The sequence below is a fragment of the Falco peregrinus genome, chromosome 15 (genome assembly GCF_023634155.1).
Source record: "Falco peregrinus isolate bFalPer1 chromosome 15, bFalPer1.pri, whole genome shotgun sequence".
NCBI classification, from domain to species: domain Eukaryota; kingdom Metazoa; phylum Chordata; class Aves; order Falconiformes; family Falconidae; genus Falco; species Falco peregrinus.
This window is the reverse complement of record NC_073735.1, coordinates 1,347,107-1,371,352: the sequence shown is the minus strand read 5'-3', so window position 1 is coordinate 1,371,352 and position 24,246 is coordinate 1,347,107. Positions and strand designations below refer to the sequence as shown.

The 24,246-nt window shown below is 52.0% G+C and overlaps 1 protein-coding gene across 3 annotated transcripts in view; it reads right to left on the bottom strand.

The window, feature by feature from the left end:
• The window catches only part of NECTIN1 (nectin cell adhesion molecule 1), a 106,920-nt gene that overhangs the window by 44,442 nt on the left and 38,232 nt on the right, over positions 1 to 24,246 (bottom strand). For all 3 annotated transcript variants that reach the window (XM_055819296.1, XM_055819298.1, XM_055819297.1), the window contains exons 2-5: positions 14,436 to 14,786; positions 13,434 to 13,736; positions 12,894 to 13,011; positions 8,536 to 8,687 (exon numbers count right to left, since the gene is read on the bottom strand). In XM_055819296.1, the coding sequence (XP_055675271.1) occupies positions 8,536 to 8,687; positions 12,894 to 13,011; positions 13,434 to 13,736; positions 14,436 to 14,786 (924 nt within the window). The remainder of the gene's footprint in view (positions 1 to 8,535; positions 8,688 to 12,893; positions 13,012 to 13,433; positions 13,737 to 14,435; positions 14,787 to 24,246) is intronic.

Below are 24,246 nucleotides of genomic sequence, written 5' to 3'. Positions count from 1 at the left end.
TTACTGCTGCTCTGGAGTCTTCTGGCTCTCACTTTTTACCCTGGCAGACAAGGAGAAGTGCAGACCGAATAGTAATTTCAGCACGCCCTCCCAGAAGAGCCAGGATGGGGCAATGGGGAAGGAGGGGCTCAAAGGCAGCAAATTCGAAAGGGATATGAGGCAGATTCTGCTTCCTGCTCCCTCTTCATGTGCCTGTGGGACTGCCTGCTGCTGGCAGCCACCTTTCTGCATCAGGGCAAGAAGTCCTGAACAAGCAAGAGCTGGGCAGGGAGTGGGTTTCCCTGAAGCACTGCTCAGCCCATCAGCTGAGGGAGGGGAGAAAAGAGCTTCCCCCGGGTAGAGGCGGTTCCTGAAACAGCTGCAGATTTTGGACAAGGATACTGAATTCAAGCAATTGCTGGCCTGATCCTGATCCTTGCAGCATAAACGTTTCGCTTGTGTTTGAGAGCTGTTTCATTCCCACCTTTTCTGAGACATCATCCCAATAACAGCATCTTGGTTTCTGCAGTGCTGACTTGCCTTGAGCAAAGCCTCACGAGCCTGAAACCACACACAGAACAGCACACCGGGCAGACCAGGCTGGGGGACTGACAGATGGAGGGGGTCCCTGCTGCAGCCAGAATGAGGAGCAAGACACTGTGCAGGCAGCATCTCTTTCCAAAGACAGCCTTCAAGGCAGGAGCGAGGGCATGTATTTCAGTACAGGGAGCTAGGGTTGGGTTCTGGAAAGCCAAAACCACATGTTGCATTAACAGAAGGCTTGTCACAGCCAGCTGGTTAATGCAAAACCTCTCTGCAGACACAGCAAGAAATGTCACGTCCATCCCATGGTAGTCCTGGTTGCTGAGGGCTCAGCTTGAACCACACAAGCATCCACACAGCCCTTTCCCCCCCTGCCCATGCCACCTCCCCAGGCCTGTCCCTTGCCACCACAGCCTCTGCAACCCTGGCGCCCAGTTCCCCAAACTGGGCACAAAGCAGGGGTCCACCTGGAGCTTAAAGTGAGTGTTGGGAAAGGCCCGCAAGCTGCCTCAGACCCCAGGGGCTAGATGTTTTAGCTTCCCCAGCCCCACAGCCTTGATCTGAAGCCTCTTCCGACCTCACTTTTCCCCACAGCGCACAGGGTCCCAGAGCCACCCTGCGAAGGTGGCGCAGCGTCCCAAGGGCCACCCCGGTCCCCGCTGCCTCCCCCTCTGGGACAGGCACAGCCCAGACGGGAGAAGCCCGTGCACAATTTCTGAAGGAGCTTGGCCCACTCTTCTCTTAAAAGCTTCCCTAACAGCCCAAGTTGGACGCATGAAGCCAAAGGGGGAATGTTTTCCTGCCTTCTCCATACAGATTTCTGGGCCCAGCACTCGCCCACACGCCAGCCCCGCCGCTGGCGGCCACGGCAGCGACACGGCGCTGCGTTGGATTTCACACGTTGTGCAGGGAACAAACTATTTTCTGCTCGGATCCCATCCCCGTCCTCCTCGCAGCGGCCCAGTAACCGTGCCAGAGAAAACAAAACCCAACTGTGGGAAGAGAGGGAGAAGAAAGATGGGAAGAGTGTGAGCCCAAAGCAGCCCCTTGCTACCCGCACGGCTTCCTCCCCCTGCCTCGGCCGCCCCCCGGCGCTCCCCCGCAGCTGGGAGAGCCCAGTGGCCCCAGGGGGCGGCAGGGGGGAGCCCGGCCCGGGGGGCGGCGGGCAGGCAGGGGGCCTGAGGCAGGCAGGGGGCCTGAGGCAGGCAGGGGGCCTGAGGCAGGCCGCGGGCAGGCCGGCCTGAGGCGGCCGGGCGGGAGCGGGCCGGGCCGGGCCAGGCCCAGACCTGACACCGCCGCTGGATGGCGGCACAGACCGCGCCGCTGGCTCAGGAGCGGCCCGGCCCGGGGAGGGACCCGTGTCCCCGGCCTGCGCCCCGGCCCGGCTCCCCCGGCACCCCCGCGGCCTCCATCACGGCCCCCCCCGCCGCGCACGGTGCCCCGGTGCCAGCCCCACGGAGGGCATCCACCCCGCTACCCACCGAGCGCCGTGCCGGGGGTGCCAAGGAGGGGACTGCAGCCTGGGGAGCCAGGGGGAACTGTGGGAAAAGGATCCCCTTTTTGTGTTCAAGGGGTGCGTGAAATTTCTGGAAAGTGGTGCGAGGCCTGAGCGTGCTGGGGGCCCCATGTGAAAAATCCATTAGGAAGAGTCTGGAGAGAATTAAAGCTGCTGTGAAAAGCGGACTGGAGAAACAGGAGACAGCAGAGAGGAGGGAGGGGGAACAAGCTAAGCTTTAATGCCAGCATAAAAAGCCTCCCCCCCCTGCTACCCCCCCCAGCCCTCATAAAAAGAGGGAGCGCTGTATGAATAGGAATTAAAGCAGCAACACTATCTGCCCGCTGCCCGGCGCTGCCAGCTGTTGCATTCAGCCCCGCTTTCCTGTCCCGGTGCCAGGAGCCGGGCGCTGGGGCGGCAGCTGGGAGCGCAGGCAGGCGGGGGGTCACCCTGGGCTGCGCTCTGGCACCCGGCCCAGCACACAGGGTCGCTTTGATCCCCGCTCCCTGCGAGGCAGAACGCTCCGAGCATCCCCCTGTCCCAGCTCCTGCCTCTCCCCGCAGCACCCAGGAGCGCAGGAGGCAAAGCAGGCCTTCCCTGCCGCACGAGTGGCTTCAAAACCACACGTTTTAAACATCACATCTTTCTTTTAATGCCTGGTTCCCAACAAAAATGAGACGTATGCAAATCATCACGCCTGTCCATCAATTCCTTATCTAATGCTTTTTGAACCTGCTGGCCAATTTCAGTGCTGACAGAAGAAGAGCGAGCCAAAATTATCCCCATCCTAAAGGTCTTGCAGAGAACTGGAGTGGGATCCCTGGCAGAGGTGGGAGCTAAGCCTCATTAGACATCAGAGAACCCACAGGGACAAGAGGCTGCTCCCAAGGGCAGGAAGGGCCCAGATCAGAAAAAGGATATTTTTAGTCACCAAGTAATTCTTCTATGATATGCAGATCCACAGGAAACCAGCTTTCAAAAGCCCTTCTGCTCATCGCACTGCTTAGACATTTTAAAAGATACTACTTCCCATGGACACATTTTTTCTTGAAGTCACATCTCCAACCTTTTCCCTTCAATCATAAGGGCCAAGGAAACAGCCAGCACCAGCTGAGATTCTCACTGTAGCCATGGGCATTGAGGAAAATGTCAAACCCCATGAGAAATTACCTTCTGGATATGTGTCAGCCCAAGGGACTGACACTCAACCTCCTCCAGAGGAAGACCCTGGCTTTCCTTCTGCCTTGCAAAACCAAGCACCCACAACGGGAAGCAGGGGGCCCTTTGGCTGGCTCCAGCCAGGGCGAGCAGCAGCTCCGGGGAGGAGGAGGAACAACCTTCATTCCAACGGGTTCATGGAGCTTCCCAGTTCCCAGATGGCCTCAGCAAATACAGTGGTGATCATGTGGGTTTTTAAGAGACAGATTGCTGACGGCAAACTTTCCCTGCCAGTACAGTCCATGCCAAATTATCCCAGGACTTTGACCTGCTGTGTTACAGACGTGGACATGAGTGAAGATAAGGAGATGCCTCTTGGACCTGCCTCAGCCCAGACAGCGCTGCAACTTGAGAAGCCCACAGCACCTAACTGCTGTCCTTTTTCCTTCACAACAGCCGTTGCACCGACCAATGCATGCCCATCTCCAGCTTCAAGCTATCCTGCCTTCCCTCTCCCTACCAGGGATTTCTGCTATCCTTGTGCAGACTGGGGTGGAGGTGGGGGGAGAAGAGGCGGTGGGGGTGGAAAAACCACTGGCAATTAATCCAGAAGTTTAGCAGCTGCCACTGGCATTTCAGAGTGTGACGGCTTTTAGGCCAGATGCCAAACGTGTCTTAGGTTTTAATCTCTCTGTCAGGTCACCTATCGCTTGTCAATCAAGCGCTGCTCCCACAGGGGCCGTTGGCACAGATGCCATCAGACAGGATGCAGCAGACGCTCCTGCCTGCCATCCGGAAGATTAGCATCAGAGAGACCCCCGAGGCTTGCTCCTCCCTAGCCCCCAGCCCTGTGCCTCCCCACCCAAAGCAGCCACAAGCACTTGCTGTCGCCCCTGGCCAGTGGCTGGGCTATGGGTGCACCTGCTCTGGGCTCGGGATTTAACGCTTCCCAGAAAGGGCTTTCTCTTAGCAAAATAGCCTTAGTAAAAGCCTGCTGCCGCATGGCACAGGGCTCCAGTGAGCCCCACGGGCTGTTTGCAGTGACCTTGCTGGGATGAGATCACTGGCGGTGTGGAAGTAACTCCCTGCTTCAAGCCAAGCAAACGGGGGTGGGCCGTCAGCCCCTGCCAGCCGATCCTCCTGCCCCACAGCCTGTCTCGCATCCAAGGCCAGGGCTGCCCGCCTTGGGCAGGGACCTGCACAGAGCCTCACACCCTCACAGCCCCTCCCCGGGGCACCCACAGATCGCCTCCTATCTCCTGGAAACCCCGGGGGTGCAGAGCTGGGGCTACACCAAGCAAGCAACTGGGGGAGCCCACAGTATCCCGGCAGAAGACCCCTTCCTGGCCTCAGGAAACAGGTGGGAGCAGTGCAGCAGGGAGGCTGATAGCAGTCACTGCCTCAGCACAGGCTCTGCTCTCCCTGCTCCCCCACCTCCAGCACCGTGATTGTCCTTCGGTTTTGATCTTTGCCTGGTGCTTGAAGGCCCAGAGGGAGAAAAGATGTTTTAACAACATCTTTCTCCTTGTGCTTCCTCTGGCAGAAGCCAGAACACAAATGCATGAATGTCCCCCCTGCATACGCACACAAATGTGTATGTACACACACACATAAGGGCTGGGGTATGTATACGCATTGCTACACACAAGCCCATACAGCCAAGCACATGTTCATAAATACATGCATATTCACTCACGCCAGTGCGCTGATGCACTCGTGTCCTGCATGCACATGTGACTGTGCAGCAGGGCATCCCCGTGCAAGCATGCAGGTTTGAGAGGCCCATTTGCATGCCAGGATGCACATCAGGGTCACACGTATGTGTGTATATGTACATGACCAGCTGTCTGTGTTAGGACCACTGCAGCCGTGTGCAGGCACACAGGGACACACACATGCAGTCTATAACCACAGCCTTTTATTATGTCACCCAACCACCTGTAATAAATAGTTACATGTCACACTACATGGCTTGGCTGAGACTGACAAAGGTCCTGCAAGGCAGGAGACGCTATTATAGGAACAGATTGCTGGAATAAAATATTAAATTTCCACTTATCAATCTCTTTAATGCGCTGTAACTCTAATAGAAGCATTCAGCCTTCTCCCTTTGAACGAATCGCTCTCCCATGAGTGGGCTGAACTAGCCCCGCACTCCTCCTCTCTGGGCCCGGGGCTGGGAGGAAGGATGCTGGGTGGCAGAAAGGGGGAGGTCTGTACCCAGGGAGGCAGGAGGGGGAAAAGCCGCTGCAGGGTTTTCTCTGCATCAGCCTTTTGGGTTTTTTTTCTCCCAAGGCTGGCTGCTCACTAGATTGAACTCCATTTATTGCACAGAGCTCTTGAAAGAGGTTTTGTGGTCCACTGACAATCCCTAAATTGCCTGCAAGACCCAAACAAATGTACCTGTAATAGCTGAGCAAGGACGGCGGAGCCCTCCCCAGCACTGGCCTAATCGGTCCTTAGGGAGAGCTGGATAAACATATTCAGATCCATGAATTATTGAAACGTTTTTTTATGTGGTGGAGCCTGGCCTAATGGGTTGGCTGCTAATCCCTCCTAGCAGGGCAGCTGCGGGTGTGCCCTTCCTTTCCTCATTTAACCTCAACCCCACAATTCGGACCTTTGAGAATAAATTGAGATTACAGGCAGGCAGACATCATCCCAAAGTCATTCCCCAGAAATCCTGCCAGTCCTCGCTTCCCTTCCCAGCACTGTGCTGATCGAGCATGAGAACGATGCTCTACCAGTCCCCTGAGAAACCACCAGGAAGGGAGACACTTACCAAAGGCCAGAGGGGAACCCACAGACCCTCATCCCTAGAGGAGCATGTGCCGGTGCGAGCGAGTCGGTGCAGCCCACCCAGGCTGCGATGCTAGTGTGGTGCTGAGACAGACCGAACGCTAGCAAGTGGCAGCAGGAAATACGAAGAGAGGGCTGTACGTGGTGTTTGGGAACATGTGTCCTGACACCGCAAGAGATACAGGGCGGTTGGATAGACAGAACGAAAGCAAGAGAAGGATATACAGGCTATGCAGAAACGGGAAATGAGACATGGTGAAGACAGCCTGTTCCTCTCTAAGTCTCCTGCAATACCCATCCCACCTCCTCTGCAACTGGGGACTGAGCTCAGAGGCTTCTTCTCTCCGATCGCTGTTTCAAACGTGACCCAAGGTGCTAGTTACTGCACGGGATGGTTTTCTATTGCCGATGGCAAGCGAGTCTGCTCCGTTTGTACCAGGCAGTTGCCTGCACTGTCCCAGAAACACAGCACCTTTGGTGGCAACTCCCATGGAAAGGCTAGTGGCTGAATGGATTTTGGGATTTTGTCCATGACCTCCCCTCTGCCCGCCACCCCCCCCCCCCCCCCCCCCCCCCCCCCACTCCCCGCTTTGGGCGGTGGGCAGGGCTGGGCAGGGTGGATGCTGCTCCATGGCTGCCCTGAACAAAGAGCTTTGCTATTCTGGTGCCTTTCACTTGGCAAATGAAAAATCCCCCAGAGAAAAGCATATATCAGGAACAACTCAGCAGGCAAGGATCCAGGACAGGAGGTGTGAATTAAAGGCCTGCTACAGTGATAATGATCATAAATAAATACTTGGTAATTAGCATCTAATTAGCACATCCCATCCATTGACCTCCAAGCACTTGGATAGAGGAAGATTAGCCTGGTTTACCCATGTTACAGAACAGGGGAACTGAGGTGGTGAGGGTGCCAAACTGTGTTATTGCTGATTTCAGGAGGTCAGCTGCCTGGGCTTCGTCTTTATGCTTGCTCAGCACTTACCACTTAGATAGCGGGTGGAGGGGGCTGAGAAGCCCTTTTCATCACTCTCAGGTTAGTCAACTCTTCAAGAACTGGGGTGGCTCAGAGAGGTGGCCTGCTATCAGAACAGCAGGCGCTCTGATTTGCTTCGGGCTGGACAACAGGAAAGGCTAACGACCCCGGGAACCTGGCCGCTATCTCCCATGCCTTGCGAGCCCCCAGCGCGTCTCATTCCCAATGGAGCCCACAGGCACCTGTGGTATTTGCAGGACGCAGGCAGCCGGCTGCTCTCCAGCTCATCCAGCTGCAGCCACAGTCCTGCTGGGCTCCCCAGAGAGCAGGTCTGCAGCTCCAACACCCCACGGTCCGGGCTGTGAGCCCAGCTAGAGCAGCGGCCGTGTGCCGTGATCTGTGCTGCCTGCCCACCTGGGGTGCTGGGGTGCAGGGGGAGCACCTGAAGGAGACCAGCGCTGAGTCCCCACAGTGCTGCTGCCCAGCTGGGGGGCCAGAGGGGAGCCCCAGCAAGTCACCCCAGGCGTGTCTCCCAGGCAGGCAGCGCCATTTCATCAGAGTCACTCCCTCCCCTGTCCCCTGACAGCCCAGAGCCCACTGCAGTGTGGCAGTGCTCCAGCTCACTCCTGTAAGAGGTGCTTCCATCTCTCGTGAGACCCACACGCTGGTCGCTGCCTGTCATTAACCCACTGACAAAATGAATTGCTTCTTTTACTCCAAAAGGAAAGGGGTAAAGTTCCCTTCCCTGCTTTCAAGGCACTACCACTTTTCCCCTTCAGTGCCACCTTGCGATATCACTTTGTCTCTCTGAAATCAGGCTACTATGATATGTTATTTCTCCTCTTTAACCTATTTCTTGACATCACTTTCTCTCCCTGACACTACCTAAGCGTATCCACAGGTCTTTTCCTCACTCCTATGGCTACACTGATCTGCAAGTCATCAAAATCCTTCTGTCTCATATGACATCACAGAGCATCACTTCCCACTGTCTGCGTCCTGTGACGTTATTCCTTTCTGCAGCCCAGACAAAGCTAGTCAAGTGCTCACAGCCTCTTGGTAATCTGTCGCAGCCAGGTGAGCAAGTGCACAGACCCAACATGGCACTGGAAGGAGCACAAATGAAAAATCATGAGAATTGCCTAACATCAGAAACACCAAACATCATCCTGAACAAATGACTCATTCATCTTACACTTTACTGCCTCAGTGGCAGTCTATATCCTCATCCTACTCCTTCTTCTACCTTCTAACAAATACATCCCTGACATGCCTTCGCTTTTAACATGTCCACCAATCTCCCTGAATCCAAAGCAGAAGACAAGGGGAAAACAAATTGAACATATCTTGGTGCAAGAAAGGAAAACACAACAAAAGGAAAGGAGAAAAAAATCCAAGCCAAACCAGTGCAAAACCAATAACTTCACTGCTCCCTTTGCATCATGAAACTCCCCACCCCTAGAAGGAGACACTGGTGATTGAGACTGATGTTAAGGAGATTTAACTGACTGGTAGTTGTCAGCTGCTGACACTCTCCTCATCTCCTCTTCTTCTGTCTTTCAAAGCACACCAAGTGTTTTCCTACCTGTGACATTGACTTCCACCAAGCCCGACCGTGTACCGATGGCGTTGGAGGCCTCACAGATGTAGGTGCCAGCCACATTGTAGGAGACGGGCCCTTTAAAGTAGATGGTGTTGTTCTGGATTTCCACGCTCCCTGGCAGAGTCCCGTTTGGCCTAGGAAACACAAAAGTCATGGTTAACCCCCGAGATGATACTCAGTGGGGTCAAGCAGTATTGCAGAAGTGACACTGGCATGCTGGTTCTGCGCTTGCCTTTGGGCAGCTCTATAACCTGGTGGTGCTGGCTAGAAAATACCCATTAATGTAGTCAGCCTTGAAACCAAACCCTCAGACAGCAGCATTACAGAAAAGAATCAGTAGAGTGTCTCCAGGGTAAATCCACTGCATGATGAGAATCAGGTTCTTTACATGGATTGGGGTTTTTTTCCTTCTCTGTGATTACAAGGTAGATTCTACATACTTGGGTCACATACAGCCCCTCCTTGGATTTGGCTAATGGGATGTGAAGCACTTCTAGTCTATGTTCTCCCCTATCCAGAAAACAGAGTCAGAGCCTTAAAGCAGTTAATTTTCCAGCACAGTCCCCATGCAGGTACAAGCTTAGGGTAAGATGTCCAGGTCACTCTCTTGTTTCGGGTGGCTCACCTCTAGCAGGCTCATCTTCAGAGCGCTGCTCCATCCCTGACTTTCCATTTGATGGAAAACACAAGAAGGGGACACCAATCTGACCCTGCTTTACTCCAATTTCCTGCCCATGTAACTCTCCTGGGCAGCTGATCAGTCAGTGTTAATTGCAAGTCAAGCTCGAGTAAAGTAGTGCTGATTTAGAGCCCTGCCACCTACGAACCTCCCTATGTCAGAATAGTCAGACAAGTGTGAAACTGGAATAATGCAAAACTAAGTCTGGAGATACATAGATTAAATGAACAAAGGCAGATGAAAAATAAAAAAAACCTTGTGTGTTAGGAAAAGACACACATGGCCTGGTTATTCTTAATTACTGAAGCAAAGTAAAGTAATTACTTCTCTTAGGCAATTAAAAATTACTCAAGTAATTCCTTCCCCTCCTTCCAATAAAAATGTGCACATATTGTCAGCAATTTGTAAGAAACAAAAGGGAATAATGGGGGTATAATTAGGTTTGTAAAGAAGTACCTAAATGCACACACACATATTTTGCCTGCCTACATATACACACAGGCACACATGTACAGCAAACATGTTAGTCTTTCCCAGCTACATCAAGCCAATCATCCCAAAGCTGATGGACGAACAGAATTGCCTACAGTTGGTCCTCTGCCTACAGGGACCCTGAAGCTACAAAGACAAGGGCACACCTAAAAACTGTGGTATGGGATGCTAAAGGCAGCTATTGCTTCCTCTAACAGCTCCCCTGACTCTTGCTCATCATGATCCAAATGGGAGGAAAGGAAAGCATGGCTGGTTTTTACATTCCAGGCAGGAGCAAACCAGCAGCAGCAGTAATTGCTTCCTGTCCCCCAGGAAGGGGAAGAGGCACATATGAGCACATGGATAAACCAAAGATGCTGATGGCTATTTCTCTCTCTGCCCAGCCAAAGAAATAAGGAATCGGTTTGATATTATGAACGTGGCACTGGAGGAAGGAAGGGGATGACCATGGATCTTATTCCCGTTCCTTACCTCTTTACATGTACACACGGGCCACATGCCTAGGTAGCTGGCTGCAGTACAGTTATTTATCAGGCTTTCACCCCATCTGTTATGCCTGCCTCTTCCTTGCATGCCCTGCTCACAGGCAGCCTGCAGCCAGGACCGGGAGAGCAGGAGTCTGGGCTGAAAGAGCCGGGGGCAACTCTGTGCTCCAGCTTTTCCCTCCTCCTCCCTTCCTGCCTCATTTCCCCCAGTCTCACGCGCTCTCTCTCTCTCACTGTCTATTATCCTCTTCTTCTGCCTTCATGCTCCTCACCTTCAGCCACACTCCATCTTTCCTTTCCATCCTGTCAGGCCAATAAACCTATACTTGGTCCTAACTGACCCACCAAGTGTGCAACAAGGGAGAGGCTGGTGCATCGGACTGAAGCGCTGTCAGGCTTAGAAACCTGTACTCTTCAATTTTGTGCTTTCTCTCTCTCTGTTATTCTCACAGTTCCTTCTCAAAGCAAAGTATCGATACTCCCAGTCTCTTAGCTGTAAGTTAAGAAACGCTTGCAGGCTAAAGACAGACAAATGGACATACAGCTCACAGAGAATCCACAGGAAAACAACTCTTTCCAGTGCTAAAAAAAAAATAATTTAAAAAATCATCCATCACACAAGCACATAGGGACCAGCTCGATGCCTGGCTCAAAGATGTGCTGTTCCCAGGAATCGCTTCTGCCAGAGCTGAATTTATTACCAGCGCAGTGTGTAAACCAGGTGTGGAAATGACACATCATATTCACTCAGTCATGCAGCACCACGCTCAGTCCTGACACCCGCATCCCCTGCTGTGTTTGAGCCTAGCTGGTAACTAACCCTCTTTCTTGCCCTGAGCTATAGAAACATCACCTGGCTAAGACATTTGGCACCTGGTTACCTTGTGCTTCAGCTTTCAGCCTGCTTTCAGCATCATTATCACAGTAGGAGCAGACTGCCCAACAGAGATCAGGGTCCGCTTGTGCTGCTGGCTGTGTCTGTACACAGCGACAGAGCTCCTGCCACAGACAGCCTGGTGCCCAGGGAGCCCAGCAAGCGCTCAGCCTCCAGCCCTGCATGTGAGCAACAGCAGAACAAAGGGGTGCAATGACTTGTCCAAAAGCAGACCAAAAACCTGCCACAAACCAGCTGTCCCCAGATCCATCTCACAAGGCTTGATTCAGCTCCATTCTCCAGCCCTGCTACAGAGAGACAGCCTAAACCAGGATCTCTTCTGCTTTGGGTACCACAAGGAGCATCTTTGCCTCTAATGCTTTCCTGGTAATGTGAGGAACCCCGAGAGCCCCCTTGGAGTTTAAGTTTAACTGGCAGAACCAAGAGAGGGAGAGAGCTGAGGACGAGAACTAGAAAAAAGGCAAGAAAAACAATTCTCTTCAGACTTTCACTGTGAACAGTTTGATCTGGGAAGCGAAATGAGAGAGAATATGCCTAGCTCCTTGCAAAGTCATTTTGAGAGCCTCTTTCCTGATGACAAATGCCAGATGAAAAGAAGAAAGGATCCATTTGATCTTTCTTTTTTAAAGCTACATGAGTGCTTATAGAAAAGAGAGGGAGAGAGAACCACATCAGGTTGCATCAATTCCCATCTGACTCCCCACACACCCCTCGCTCACTTTTCACTCCCTTTAGTGTGTTCAGCCAAAAGCTGAAACCCTGGAGGACGAGGAATTGCTGCTGTTTAATGTCAGTCATGTGGAGATGTGTGCTCCAAAGGGGAGCTCCTGCTTACAGTGGGGCTGATTCTAGAGAAAGGTTTTTTCACACGCAGACAAATTTTGTGCTGTTTGTGCCCCTTTAAGGAAGGGAACTCCTGGATTCTTTTCCAGCTCTGCTACTGAAGCACTTAGTGGTGCTAGGCAAATGATTCACCTTGTCATACCTCAGCTGCTTCACATCACTGGGGCAGAATATTATTCCAGTGAATTGAGAATAGGAAGTTACCCTGGGTACTGAGGTGGCACTGTGCTGGTTGCAAGCTCCGTCCCAGCCTGGTGGAGAGGGGGTGTGTATGATCCTTACCCACTGCTCTTCCCTCCTCAGCCTGAACTGGAAGATGCTGGAGGAAGACCCAGCTGAAAAGCAGGGGGTTACCCCTGTCCATCACAAGGTGAGGTGGGTGTGTGTGGCTCAACTAAAATGCTAGTGCCAGCTCTGTCAGCTGGGGCCACAGGAAACATCTGATAAAGCCCATCCACCCAAAACAAGTCCCTTGCCCATGTCGCTTCAAAACTGCACTGCCTGCCTCGAAAGCATCGGCTGCCCCGTAGGCAGGGCTTGCAGGGCAGCAAGCCTTGTTTCGGGTCTGACAAGCTCAGCCTCAGAGGATGGCCAGCACAGGAGGGGTGAGCCAGAAAGGCCAAGGCTGAAGACAGCAGCTTCCCAGGTCTGCAAATAAAGATATTAGCTCCAGTCCCTGTGCAATGAAGGCCTCCTGGCAGAGCTGTGCCAGGGAACCAGAATCATCTCTGGGCGTTCTGCAGGAGCATGGTGGCTCCAGCAACTACAAGTGTCCAACTCCCCGCTCACACGCACAGGTTTTACCTTGGAGTGACACCGCTGACAGTAATGGCACCATGCCCTAATTGACCAGAGGGTGACTGAGGTTTCTAGAAACTCCTTAGCCCTGCTCGAAGACTGAAGATCATTATGTGCTACTGAGAGCAGAAGCAGTGTAGGCACTTACAGCTTCCATTCATAGGTGTGAGCTGGGGGGTTGGCGTCAGATTTGCATATCAGCTTCACATCTTTCCGGTTGAGAAACCAGTTGCCATCAAAGCCCTCAATAGTGACTTCTGGCTCATCTGCAGGGAGATGAGAAAGATAGAAAAGCAGGATGGAAAAGGAAAGAGTTATGGAAAAGGAAGGGGGAGAACATGAAACAGGAAGAGATGAGGGGGCAGGGTGGGAGAAGGTGGGAAAGATTATGGGAGAAGGAGTGAGAGAGGGTGGATGAAGGAGAGAGGAGGGAAGGAACAGAGGGACAGAGCAGAGGCAGAGAGGAAAAAAGGTGTGAAAAAGAAAGCATATGATTATTCCAAGGGATCACTTCCGTTTTCACTCTCCAGAAAAAGAGAGCAGCCCTCCACCTTCACCCCCTCCACCAGACCAACACCTTCCCTTCAGAAAAATCCTCTTGCCAGACTTTATTACCCACCCCAGGGACTGACCATGGAGCATTGCTCTCCAGCCCTGCTGCACTCACTCACACTGCATGCTCACTTACACTGCACGTTGAGGGTCATGCTGTCGGTGAAGCGGTCCAGCTGGTAATTAACCACGCACATGAGCTGCTGCCGATGGGCCTCCCGGCTCGGCACCAGTCGGTACCGGCTAATCACTGTGATGGTGCCATTGCTATTCCGGATCTCCTGAAACTCCGCTTCCCCTTTGAGCTTGGTGTCCCATGTGACAGTGCTGGGGGGCTTCCCATTAGAGGAGGTGCAGGTAGCTACCAAGATCTTTTCTGTCCTGCCAGACTTAGCAATAAGTGGCCGCTTGGTGCCCTCCATCCGATTTGTGGGCTTCGCTGCAAGGAAGTGCAAAAAGGAGGAGAAGGAGGAGAAGAAAAGAGTACAAAGAGATGGTTAGAAAAGCCATACTACCTTCTCTACTACAACCAACCCAAGAGACACCTAGCACCACTGAGCCTGTGACAGACCTTGTGGTGAATCCAGAGCTGCTGCAAATTGCCAGCAACCTGCTCTGTGGAAAGAATGGTGGAGGTGCCCTAGATGCACAGATCCAAGATGGAAAGTCAATCCTTTCCTGCTATAGGTTTTCAGCCCTACATTAGAATGAGAAACTGAAATAAATCGTGCAGACCTTGGGTGGGGTCTGTTCACGCACAGCCCTAAGCCCCATGGATAAGCTCTATCTGTGCTTAGGGTATCTGTAGTCTTCTCTCTCTGTTCACCTGACAGCCACCAGCTCATTAAAACTCACCACTCCCTTAGGGAACAGGTCCCTGTTACTGCACCTGCATTAAGAGATAGGGGAAGTGAAGCCTGACAAGGGAAGCGGCGTTCCTGTGATAGCTCAGTGAACCACCTGCCCTGCGTTCCCTGCTCTTCACCTCTTTACAGTCAACTTGAAAGATCATCACAGATAAAATTTACACCTGAGATCCACGTTTGCCCTGAGCTCTCAGGACACGAGTTCTGTGTTCCTCCAGATCTGTTTAACTGGAGGCAATGGTTCATACCACAAAGCTTGTCCAGTATCTTACCCAGCACAGTGAGGTTCAGTTGACTTTCCCGGTTGCCAGTTGGGAAGGTGGCAAACTCACAGATGTAAACTCCCTCATCCTCCAGCTCTAGCCGAGAGAGTTGAATGGTGCCATCTTTGAAGGAAGGATTCCGGAAAGTCACCCGCTCTTTGTAGGGAGAGAGGATGGAGACCCCCATGGCAGGGTTGTAGATGGCCACATTCTGCTTGGAGCCGTTGGTGGCTTTCTGCCACGTGACCTGCGTGATCTTCACATTGGGGAGCGGATTGGTGAAGCTGCAATGCAGGACCACGTCTGTTCCGATAAACCCCGAGACTGTGTCATTGACTAAGACAGTCTGAGCTTGCAGCCCTGCAATTAAATGGAAAGGCACGAATATACGTGTACTTCTTAGACAGAGAAAGACAGAAAAACAATGGTTCTTGGACATCAGGCCCACAGACCCCTTTATTCCATTTGCTGCTTCTTGGCGTGGCTGATACAAGAACAGTCTATGACTACAGGCACTCAGTACCTTCTGCAACTACCTGCATCCACCTGCAGCTTCATTCCTGCTCATAAACACCTTCCTTCCCACAACTGCTGTTCATACATCACTACAACCAGCCCTAATGCTCTGCAGCCAACCTAGGGCTCGTGATCAACAAAAAGCACAAGGCTGAATCAATAAAATTTTCCTTTCTTTTGTCTTCAACTTTGGATGACACTAAATCGGTTATTGTAAAAATACAGGGCATGCATATCTAGAGGCATATGAAAGCACTGATATTTATAAGCATAGCATATCCTAACATATGCTAACACACACTCAGACATCCATTTAATCCTATTGGAAATGCATCAGTAATTAAATGAGCTGCAAAGACTCAGGCTTGATTTCAGAGTAGCGACAGTTCCCATATAAGAACAGATTTACCGCGGTGCCTATACACCTTGCGCGATCTACCAGCATGATCTAGGTCATTTCTGTGGCCTTTTTTTAACCCCAGAAGTGGCTGCAATTAGAAACCTTCCATCTTGATTCTGCAGGGTAAAGATGAAAGGTGCTTGGGAGAAGTGGTGGCTGGTGTCCATGTCTGCTCTTCTGTCTGCTGATTCCTCCCCTGACAGCTGGAGGAAAATGTCTCCCACCAGGACTGACCCTGAAATTCATCTTTGGCTGCCACTGTGTCTTTCCCTAATCTGTACGTTTAGAGATAATGCTCTGGTAATTATACAGCCAGTATTTATATGATAAATACAATAGAGAAGCAAGGTGGCAAGAACAAGAAAAGCGGGTTTTGTCACTGCTGGCAGAATCTGAAATTGGATGTATTCTGGGAGACTGAGAGTAAAGGAAAGAAAGGGGTAATATAAAAAGAAAGATGTACAAAGAGTGAGGAACATGAAAGGGTAATGAGAGAGAAGCTGGGAAAGAGAAAAATACGTAGCAAGAGAAACAGGACAGCATCTTCTAACTGAGGGGACAGAGCATTTCTGAAATGTCACCCCTACTCTGTTCTTCCAGGGGACAAATGGGCTCCCTGTGCAAGGCCAAAATGAAGTCAGTCTTAGCCCCTGCAGACCCCTGAAGACATGCCCAGTGACTTCTACAAGTGAACCTGAGCAAGAGCCTCCTTCCTGCAGTTTTACACACACACACACACACACGAATGCAGGCATACAAAAGTCTTCTCATGCACAAACACTGCCTTTACCGCTCTCTCGGCACTCTCCCATGTTGCCAGCTCACTGCCTGCCTGCTGTTCTCGGCCTGATCTCAGTCCCCACATCTCATCTAAGCCTCTTCTTTCTCCCCTTCTCCTTCCCTCCGCACCAAGCCTGTGACCCTGAGGACAAGCCTCAACAATCCAGCCCGGCCAGGAGACGCCATCAGCTGACCACAGTCACCAGCAGTTAAGACCGAAACTCATGTCTCTAGAGCTTTGTGTGAACTTGCCCCCTTCCCTGAGTCAAGGGCTGGTTTGCCCCACACCCTAGCATTGCAGCTGGGTGCTGAGGAATGTTTTTCAGCGCTGTTTACAGCCACAGCAAAGCACTGGTGCCCTCATGTGCCTGCCTGCATGAAGCCGTCGAGCCCTCGGAGGCTGTCTGCTGAGCTGGCAGGGTTGCACGTTTCCCCTCCCAGTGTACCCAGGGCCATTTTTACCATGCACGTCCCTCCAGAAACCAGAAGGAAGGGACGTTCCTGTGCTGATAAAGTCACAGCTGGACCACGTCTCTCCATGCCAAGGATGTCCTGGCAGTAAGACACAGTGAAAGACTTCCCTGAAGCTAGTCTGGCCTGTGCCTGGTGGGACCCCGTGGCCCACAAAAGCCTTCCCGATGAAAGGAGGGCACTGGGTGCAGAGCAGGGCTGAGTTTAGATAATGATGTGCTGGGATCTGAGGAAAGAATGGGTGGATGGGGAGGGGGGAGATGTCTCCAACATGCTTTGCAGCATATGCTGCTCCTTCTACCCTGGAGGTGAGAGAGCCTCTTGCAGAATTGCCCACACCCGCGGAGGTGAGCAACAGCTTTGCCAAGCAGTCTGGCTCTGAAGTCTTTCGAGCCTTGCAAAGCGTGTGGGAGCTTGCCGGAGAGCAAAAGCAATCACGTAGCAAGGGCCCTGGGAACAACCTGCCACCCATCTCACGGCTGCTGGGCTGTAGGTGTGCTCAGCGCTCCCTCCTTCTCCCAAGGCTGGAGGAGAACAGATTCATCAGCACGGTCCCCACCTCTTTCATGAAGGGCCCAATGCCCCCAGGCAGAGCCTGCCGGGGGCTGGGGCGATGGCAGGGCTGGCCCCGCTCCCACACAAGCTCCCTGACCCCCCACAGGCCTCAGCGGCTCCCTTTGATCCAGGCTTTCGACATCCCAGCAAAGGAGGCCCCGTCCGCGACAGCAGGAAGTCATGGCCCAGAGCCTCCCCACAGCGCCAGGAAAGCTAGAGAGAGCTGAACCCCAGGGAGGAGAGGATGGAAAGCCACCAGCTTCTCCCCGGAGTCACCCCTGCAGGGGAGCCGGGAGGACAGCCCAGTCCCTCCCTGGCAGGGCATGCGGCCGAGCACTGCAGGCAGAAGGCTATGCCAGGCCGAAGGCCACCACCGCCCAAGGATGGGCACCTAAGACGTGCCCCTTAAATAAAGGTATTGCCATCCAGCCTGGCAGAGAATGGGATATATATCACTGGGCAGAGATCAATCCGATCCCTTGCTTCATCATTACTATGCCCTTTCTTTATGCTGTGATATCCCTGCAAATTAATGAATGACCCTTTTAAAAATCAAGTGATTCTTCTTGACCTTGAGTGGTAGCAACAATTCCCAGTTCTACCCTCCCCCAGCCACAGGATCCATGCATCAGCGCAGGCTGCACCTGGACACAAACTGGAGGAAAAGCAGACTTTGGTGCTGGCAAACCTGACCCTGAACCAGACTTCAGGATGGTCCTGCAGAACCCTCCCCTGCCCAGGTGTACAGAGTCAGACTTTCGGCCAGGGAAAAAGCTGGTGCCAATTCAGGACTGCTTGCCAACAACAAAACGCTGCCAAAGCTGGGATTCAGGCCCCTACATGTAGCAATTTTAACAAAAACACATTCCAAACTTTCTAGAGGCTTCAGGGGAAAAGGGGGGAAAAAAAAAAACCAACCCAGCAGAAGAAATAACAAAACAAACCAAACAAAAAATACCCTAAAAAACCCCAAACACTGTGCGGAAATCGTGTTTCCTTTCCAGGTGATTGAATAACTCACGGCTCTTTTGCAAGATGGTAAACTATTTATGTTCCGCTCCTCCAAGCCTCTCATCAGGGAAATAACGCACCCATTGCTCTGCTCCGTACCACTGCAACAACACCCACACCTCAACAGCAACGATGAGGAAGGGGAACAGACGGAGTAAAGGGGTTTTTGCAAGTTTGCCTGATCAGCTTCCCATGCTCCCCATCCTAAATCAGAAGCCAGAGGGCAAACCAGCTGCCGTCACACTCTGGGGAGCATTTGTTTGCAAGGTGACTGAGCTGGGATGGCAGGTCTTCCCTCGCCCCGTTATGCACTCAATAATTCATCAGGGCAAATGCATAGATAATTGATGGCAGTGAGCATGCAAGGCCATGAGAGGAGGAGAAAATAAAATCACTAATCAGCCTCTGGAGAGGCTTGAACATATTAAGCAGGGGGTGTGTGTGCATGTGCAGTGCTGGGGTTTGCCTCGCTTTTTCTTTGCTGAATGATCTATGTGGTTGGTATGGCAGAGAAAAGGCTTGGGAGCAGCCTGTCATGTGCAGCTCCTGTGCCAGATCTCCCAGTGCCCACCAATCCACCCTGACACCTCCCAGGGGGCAGCCAGCACACGAGGAAGGATTAGCTGTATAGGTTGAAGCTTGTCGAGTTGCATTTTACTCATTAGGTTTTTTGGTGGTATATTTTGTGAAGGGCCAAAAGCAGTAAAAAGGCCCAGCTGAGTGCCAAAGACATGTTGGTGCCAAGACCTCATTAGTGGAGACCTCTGAGATCCTACTCCTCCACCTTGGCCTCTGAAGTGGTTTGCGCTGATGCCTTTCCCCACGATCCCAAACCCAGATATTTACTAGGTCATGCAAGGCCTGGGGGGCACTGTGCAGAAGGCAGGGTGCCCTGCGGCACAGGCAGCGGGCTGGGAAGGAAGGTCTGCACTCCCTGGGTGCGAGGGGCGCTGGGGAGGGAGCAGGCTAAGTGGCAGCTGGTGGCTCTTGAACCTGAAAACCCTTTCTCCCTAAAAGCCCGGGAGATGCTGTTACATTGAGGCTCCCACACTTGCAAATCTGGTTCTTGCTCCCCCATATAGAAAGCTCTGGAAATGATCTCCAGGCACTAGTCAGCTCTGTCACAACAGCGAGCCTCCAATCAATGCCTCTTTGTTAAGAACCATGTGAACTCCACGCCGCTTTGCACAACCTTGCCTCTGCTGAGCCTCCCACCGATTTCTCTCCCTCCTGTTCCCTGATACTCATCTCACCCCAAGGGCACTGAAACAGCCCTTGGCAGAAGTGTGATGAGCCACCCTTCGGTGTGGCAATACCAGGGCTGATGCAAATGTCAGAGGAATCAGAGCTAATACTCCTTGCATCACTTAGAACTAAACTGAAGGGTCACAGTAGCTGGACCTTACAAAAACACAAAACAAAGCATCACGATTCAACCTGCAAAACCCTACACAAAGCACCTGATTTTGAGAGAGCCCCTTGCACCGCACCTCAGCTATGGGCAACGACTGTGCGTGGTTCTGTACACCTCACAGACACTCCAAACAGATCTCCAAGAACTTTCCATGAGGGGAAAAAAACTGGATGGAACAGGAGCTCAAAACTTTCCAGCTGGTGGCGCATATAAATCTTTCTTCTGGTATTTCTGAATTCATCTTGCAAATCTTCCCTATTTTTAGGTGGAAATCAAGGTCTGAAATGCAACCCTTGTGGGGCAGAACACAACCAGCCTCCAACAGCTCAAAGAAATGCCGCAGGTGTGTTAGGCAGGGTGGGAAATGGGAAAGAAGATCCTAAATCCCAGCAGGGGGAATTCAGGTGGCAAGAAGCAAAGGTTTGAGCTGGCGCTTGGCCAGGATGTTGGGGTTAATACCTCTCCTCTTGCCAGAGAGGCTCTGTATTGATTGCCAGGCATTCAAATCAGTACTCTGCTGCTCTTCCAGAAGAGCACAGTGCCTGCCTCACCCTGCTTAGTCAATGGCTTGCAGCCGACTGCAGTGAAGGAGTGGTCTCCAGTGACTCACCAACGTGCTCTTCCCACAGCAGCAGACTCTCACTGGAGGTCTCTCTGTCATGCACTGATTCAGTCCTGCCCCACTGAAGTGTGGAGTTTGAACACCAACGGGATTAGAAGAGGAAGACTGAGTTTCCAACACAAGGGGAGGGGGCCTTAGAAAGAAGATGAGGAATAGATGTGGCAAGATTATAGCTCCAGGTGACGTGGCTGCACATGAAAGTGAAAGGCCTGAGATAACACTGTGACTGGGTGGGGGCACAGCAAGAGAAACTGCAAGCCCAAGCATCCCTTCCCCCAGCTGAGAGCTTTATAGGAGCTGGGAAATGGCAGCGTGTACAATGGCCCATCTGGCTCTCATTCAAATCCCTCTCAAAAAAAGAGAACCGGCTTGGCTTTGGCTCGCAAATGGGAAACACAGGGCCTTTTTCTCTAGGTCACTGGTTCATATCCAGAACCAGCACATAGTAGCAACAGCAGAGATGTTATTATCTGAGGACCAGTCAATGGCCTGTATTGAGTGAGGTCTCTAGACAGCCTGCCATTGGCTGTCTGCTGGGACAGGACAGTGGAGATGCCTTTGGGATAGAGCAGGGTTGCCTTCTCCTGCCTGTGCTGTATTTCCTCTTTGGATAAACAGAGCACAAAGCAGCCTCAGGATCCACTTGAATGAAAGATCTTTCCTAAAGGGCCTGATCCGTTGATGCTCTGCTTGTTGCCTGTTAAGGTTCGGGAAGCCTGTTCACACAAAGGCCCTAAGCCAGGCCAAGGCCATGCTTGTCCTAGGTGTTCTTCACAGAAATAGATGAAAAAATAGCAAACGCCAGGGTGAGACCAGCCACAGGTTAAACAGAAAGCGAGAAGCAGAGCTGAACACCCAAGTAGACCACTAGTTCTTGCTGTCTGTACTTCAACCTTGCAAACAGCCTCTGTTGCAGCCAACCTTCTAGTGCTCTAGGAAAAGGGCCGCAAACCAGAGGAGAGGGAAGGGAACAACCATGCCTGCCTTTGCTCCCGGCTTTCACTCTTTGCCGTACCCTTCCTGGCTTTCACACAGCTGCTTTGCTTCACCCCCAAGTCACGGGGAGGGGAACATGCCCCATGGCAAAAGCAGGAAGGCTGGCAGAGCAGGGCTCCTGCTGAAAGCGCTGACACAGCACTGGGAAAGGCCTTCCTGCAATAAAGCTGTGAAACCCCATGCTCAGCAACAAAGCACAAAGGCTCCTCAGTCACGGCTCCTGCCGCCCGCCCGCCCCGCCAGCATGTCGGCTAATCCTCCGGCGGGAGCTGCCGGTTCCCACACACCTGAGCAGGGAACCAGGCTGCCCCTCGCCTCCACCTGACGTGCACCTGTGCTCAGTGCCTGGCCCCTCTCCCCTCCGTGCACCCTGTCCCCCAGCCTTCTGGGCTGGACCCCGCTCCAGCTCCTTCCGCAGGTCTGTCCCACCGCACGCTCTTACACCCACCCAGCGCCTGGGTGCAGAGGACTCCCATCTCCCTTCCCCTGTGGCCTCATGCAGCTTGTTACAGCTAAGTCACAACTCCCTTCTGCCCCTGCCACCTGCCTCCGTAAGCCAGGAGAGGGCTGCCCCAACTTGGTCTGCAACGCTTGGTTTCTTTGACTTGCCCTCCCTCCATTTCAACCTTACAGGTTTTCCCACCCCTCTTGTGTCTCCCCAGCATCATCATCACCACACCCCAGGCCACGCACTAGCCTCTGCTCATCCCTAGCCACTGGTTACTCTGGAGGGGAACCAGGGAATATGTCCAGGATCACAATTCTGCACTAGGAAAAGCAGGCAGCCGGCCAGGCAAAGGCAAGGGTGGCCAACGAACAAAAAAGCAAAGGCCCTCCTCTCAAGAGCCACCTCTCTGTCTGCTAGCAAGGAAAAACCAGGGTCTTCTTGCTTACCAGCTCTGACCTGTAAGCAAGAGGGAAGACTGAGAAAGGGGACGACGTTCAGAGCCAATGCTTATTTGGTGGTTGGGTGGGGAAGCGAGGGCAGAAAAGAACAGTACAGCTGGAAAATCAAGCATGGAGGAGGGGAAAGAAGCTGAAGCATTGAGCGAGGAGAAGTTAATTAAGCCGAGACTGTCCCGACACCTTATCTTGATGGGCTGAGTCCCCAAATGTACATGAGTATTTTCTCTGCCCTGCCTCTTTCTTGGACTTCCGCGTTGCCTTGGATGTTGTTCAAGGAGCCCTGGTCCAGGACTAAATATCTCGCTATTAGAGCTCTCCAGGTGCTAAGAAGGAGGGATTTAATGAAGAGCTGTGAAGTGAGGATCAAGATAGTAACCCATAGAGAGTCTCATTTCCGAAATGAAGGAACTTGAGACTGAAGAGATTCAGTGAAAACAAAAATAAACTTGATGGCACAGAAAGAGAGAACATCAGATCCGTCCTTCTCTCCCTGGGCTGACAGCTCAGAGCCGAAGCAGGAAACCAGGGAGCTTGCAGGGCTCACGGGGGTGACTCACTCGGCTCCGCAATGGGAACGCGACAAAGCCGAAACTCTGCTGACTCAGGCGTGACTTCAGCACCGGGGTTAATAGCTGGCAGCCCTCCTCTGACTGCCCCCACCAGCCTCGCCACTCCCGAGTCTCTGTCCTCACTCAAATCAAGCCTCTTTTATCAGAGGGGTAGACGCCAGGTCAATGGGAAATAACCAGAGGACACAAACTCTCTGGTCTTCTGTCCAAGTCATGGTGCAAAACACATCCCTGCCAAAGCACGCTGGTGCTGGCCAGCCCTGCAAGTTTTGTGCAGAAGATCAAAACTCCTACTTTCCTGTAGGTTAAATGCATGTGAACCCGTCACAACTTTCTGTGGTCTGGCTCTCCTCTTTCCTGCCATTATCATTTCAGTATATAATGCATTGCTGATATTTCAGTATCTCCTGAAGCAAAATGTTTTCTACTGTTGCAAATAGGAATGTTATGCTCTGTTCTACTATAAATTGTTTGAAGATAGAAACAACTTTTTTTTTTTTTTTTTTTTTTTTTGTGACCAGGAAGATGTGATATATATTCTGGCAGCTCGTGACCCATCAGAACTGACAACTAGGAAAAATCTAGGAAAGAAATTAGTGAAAAAAACCCAACATGAGCACAAACATGGCACCCAACAGATGTAATGGACAGCCACCCTTCGCTGGCTGACTGCCTGCGATTACTCTCGTAATGTGTTTTAGCTTGCCCTGGAGATAATTTCTGCAGGAAGATGGAAAAGACTCAGACCTCGAACTTTGCCTTAGTTGTTTAAGGAGTCCTGCCCATGAACAACAGGCTGGAAAGAACAGTGTGTACATATAAACCAAAACTCAGTGCCTTGCCTGATTTCCAGCCTGCTGCTGCTCAGCTTTCTTATCAAGTCCTGTGCAAGGAACTAATTTTACAAATTTCAGCTCTTCCCGCATTTATGATCTCCACAGTGCAGACCTTCAGTCCTACCTGGACCCCATCTGTACAAATAAGTCTGCATATTTATGGAAAGCTTTGCATCTTCAAAAGACTTTTCAAACAGTAATTAATTAATCCTCCAACACCCTGAGAGGCAGGAAAGTATTTTACCCCTGCTTTCAGGGATGGGGAAATCAGAGGTGCTGAATGACAAAGAGATGTGCCCAGGGCCAGCCAGGCAATCACTGGCAATCTCACTTGAATGGCTTGGTTTACATGTGGGTATCTGCATTTTATGGTGACAATTCTCACCTAATGAAGCAGGTATGGAGGCGTCTTACCCCAACCCCACCCACCACTCACGCAAATAGAAAAGGTCACCCTCATTTTTATGGCTGAGGAAATGAAGGTGCAGGGAGATGAAGTGGAAAACCCATTCTACTGGCAGAGCCGGGAAGCAAACCTGAATGTTACCCAAGTCAACAGCTAGAGTAAAGGTTCCCAAAACATGGCTCACATTTTTCTCAACGATGAGCAAAGTGGCTGCGACCAAATACAAATCATTTTGTATTAAGAACATGCAAAGTGGCTGCGATCAAATACAAATCATTTTGTATTAAGAACATGCCAGAAATTATGAGAGATGTTGAGGCTGACAGTGAACGTCCCAT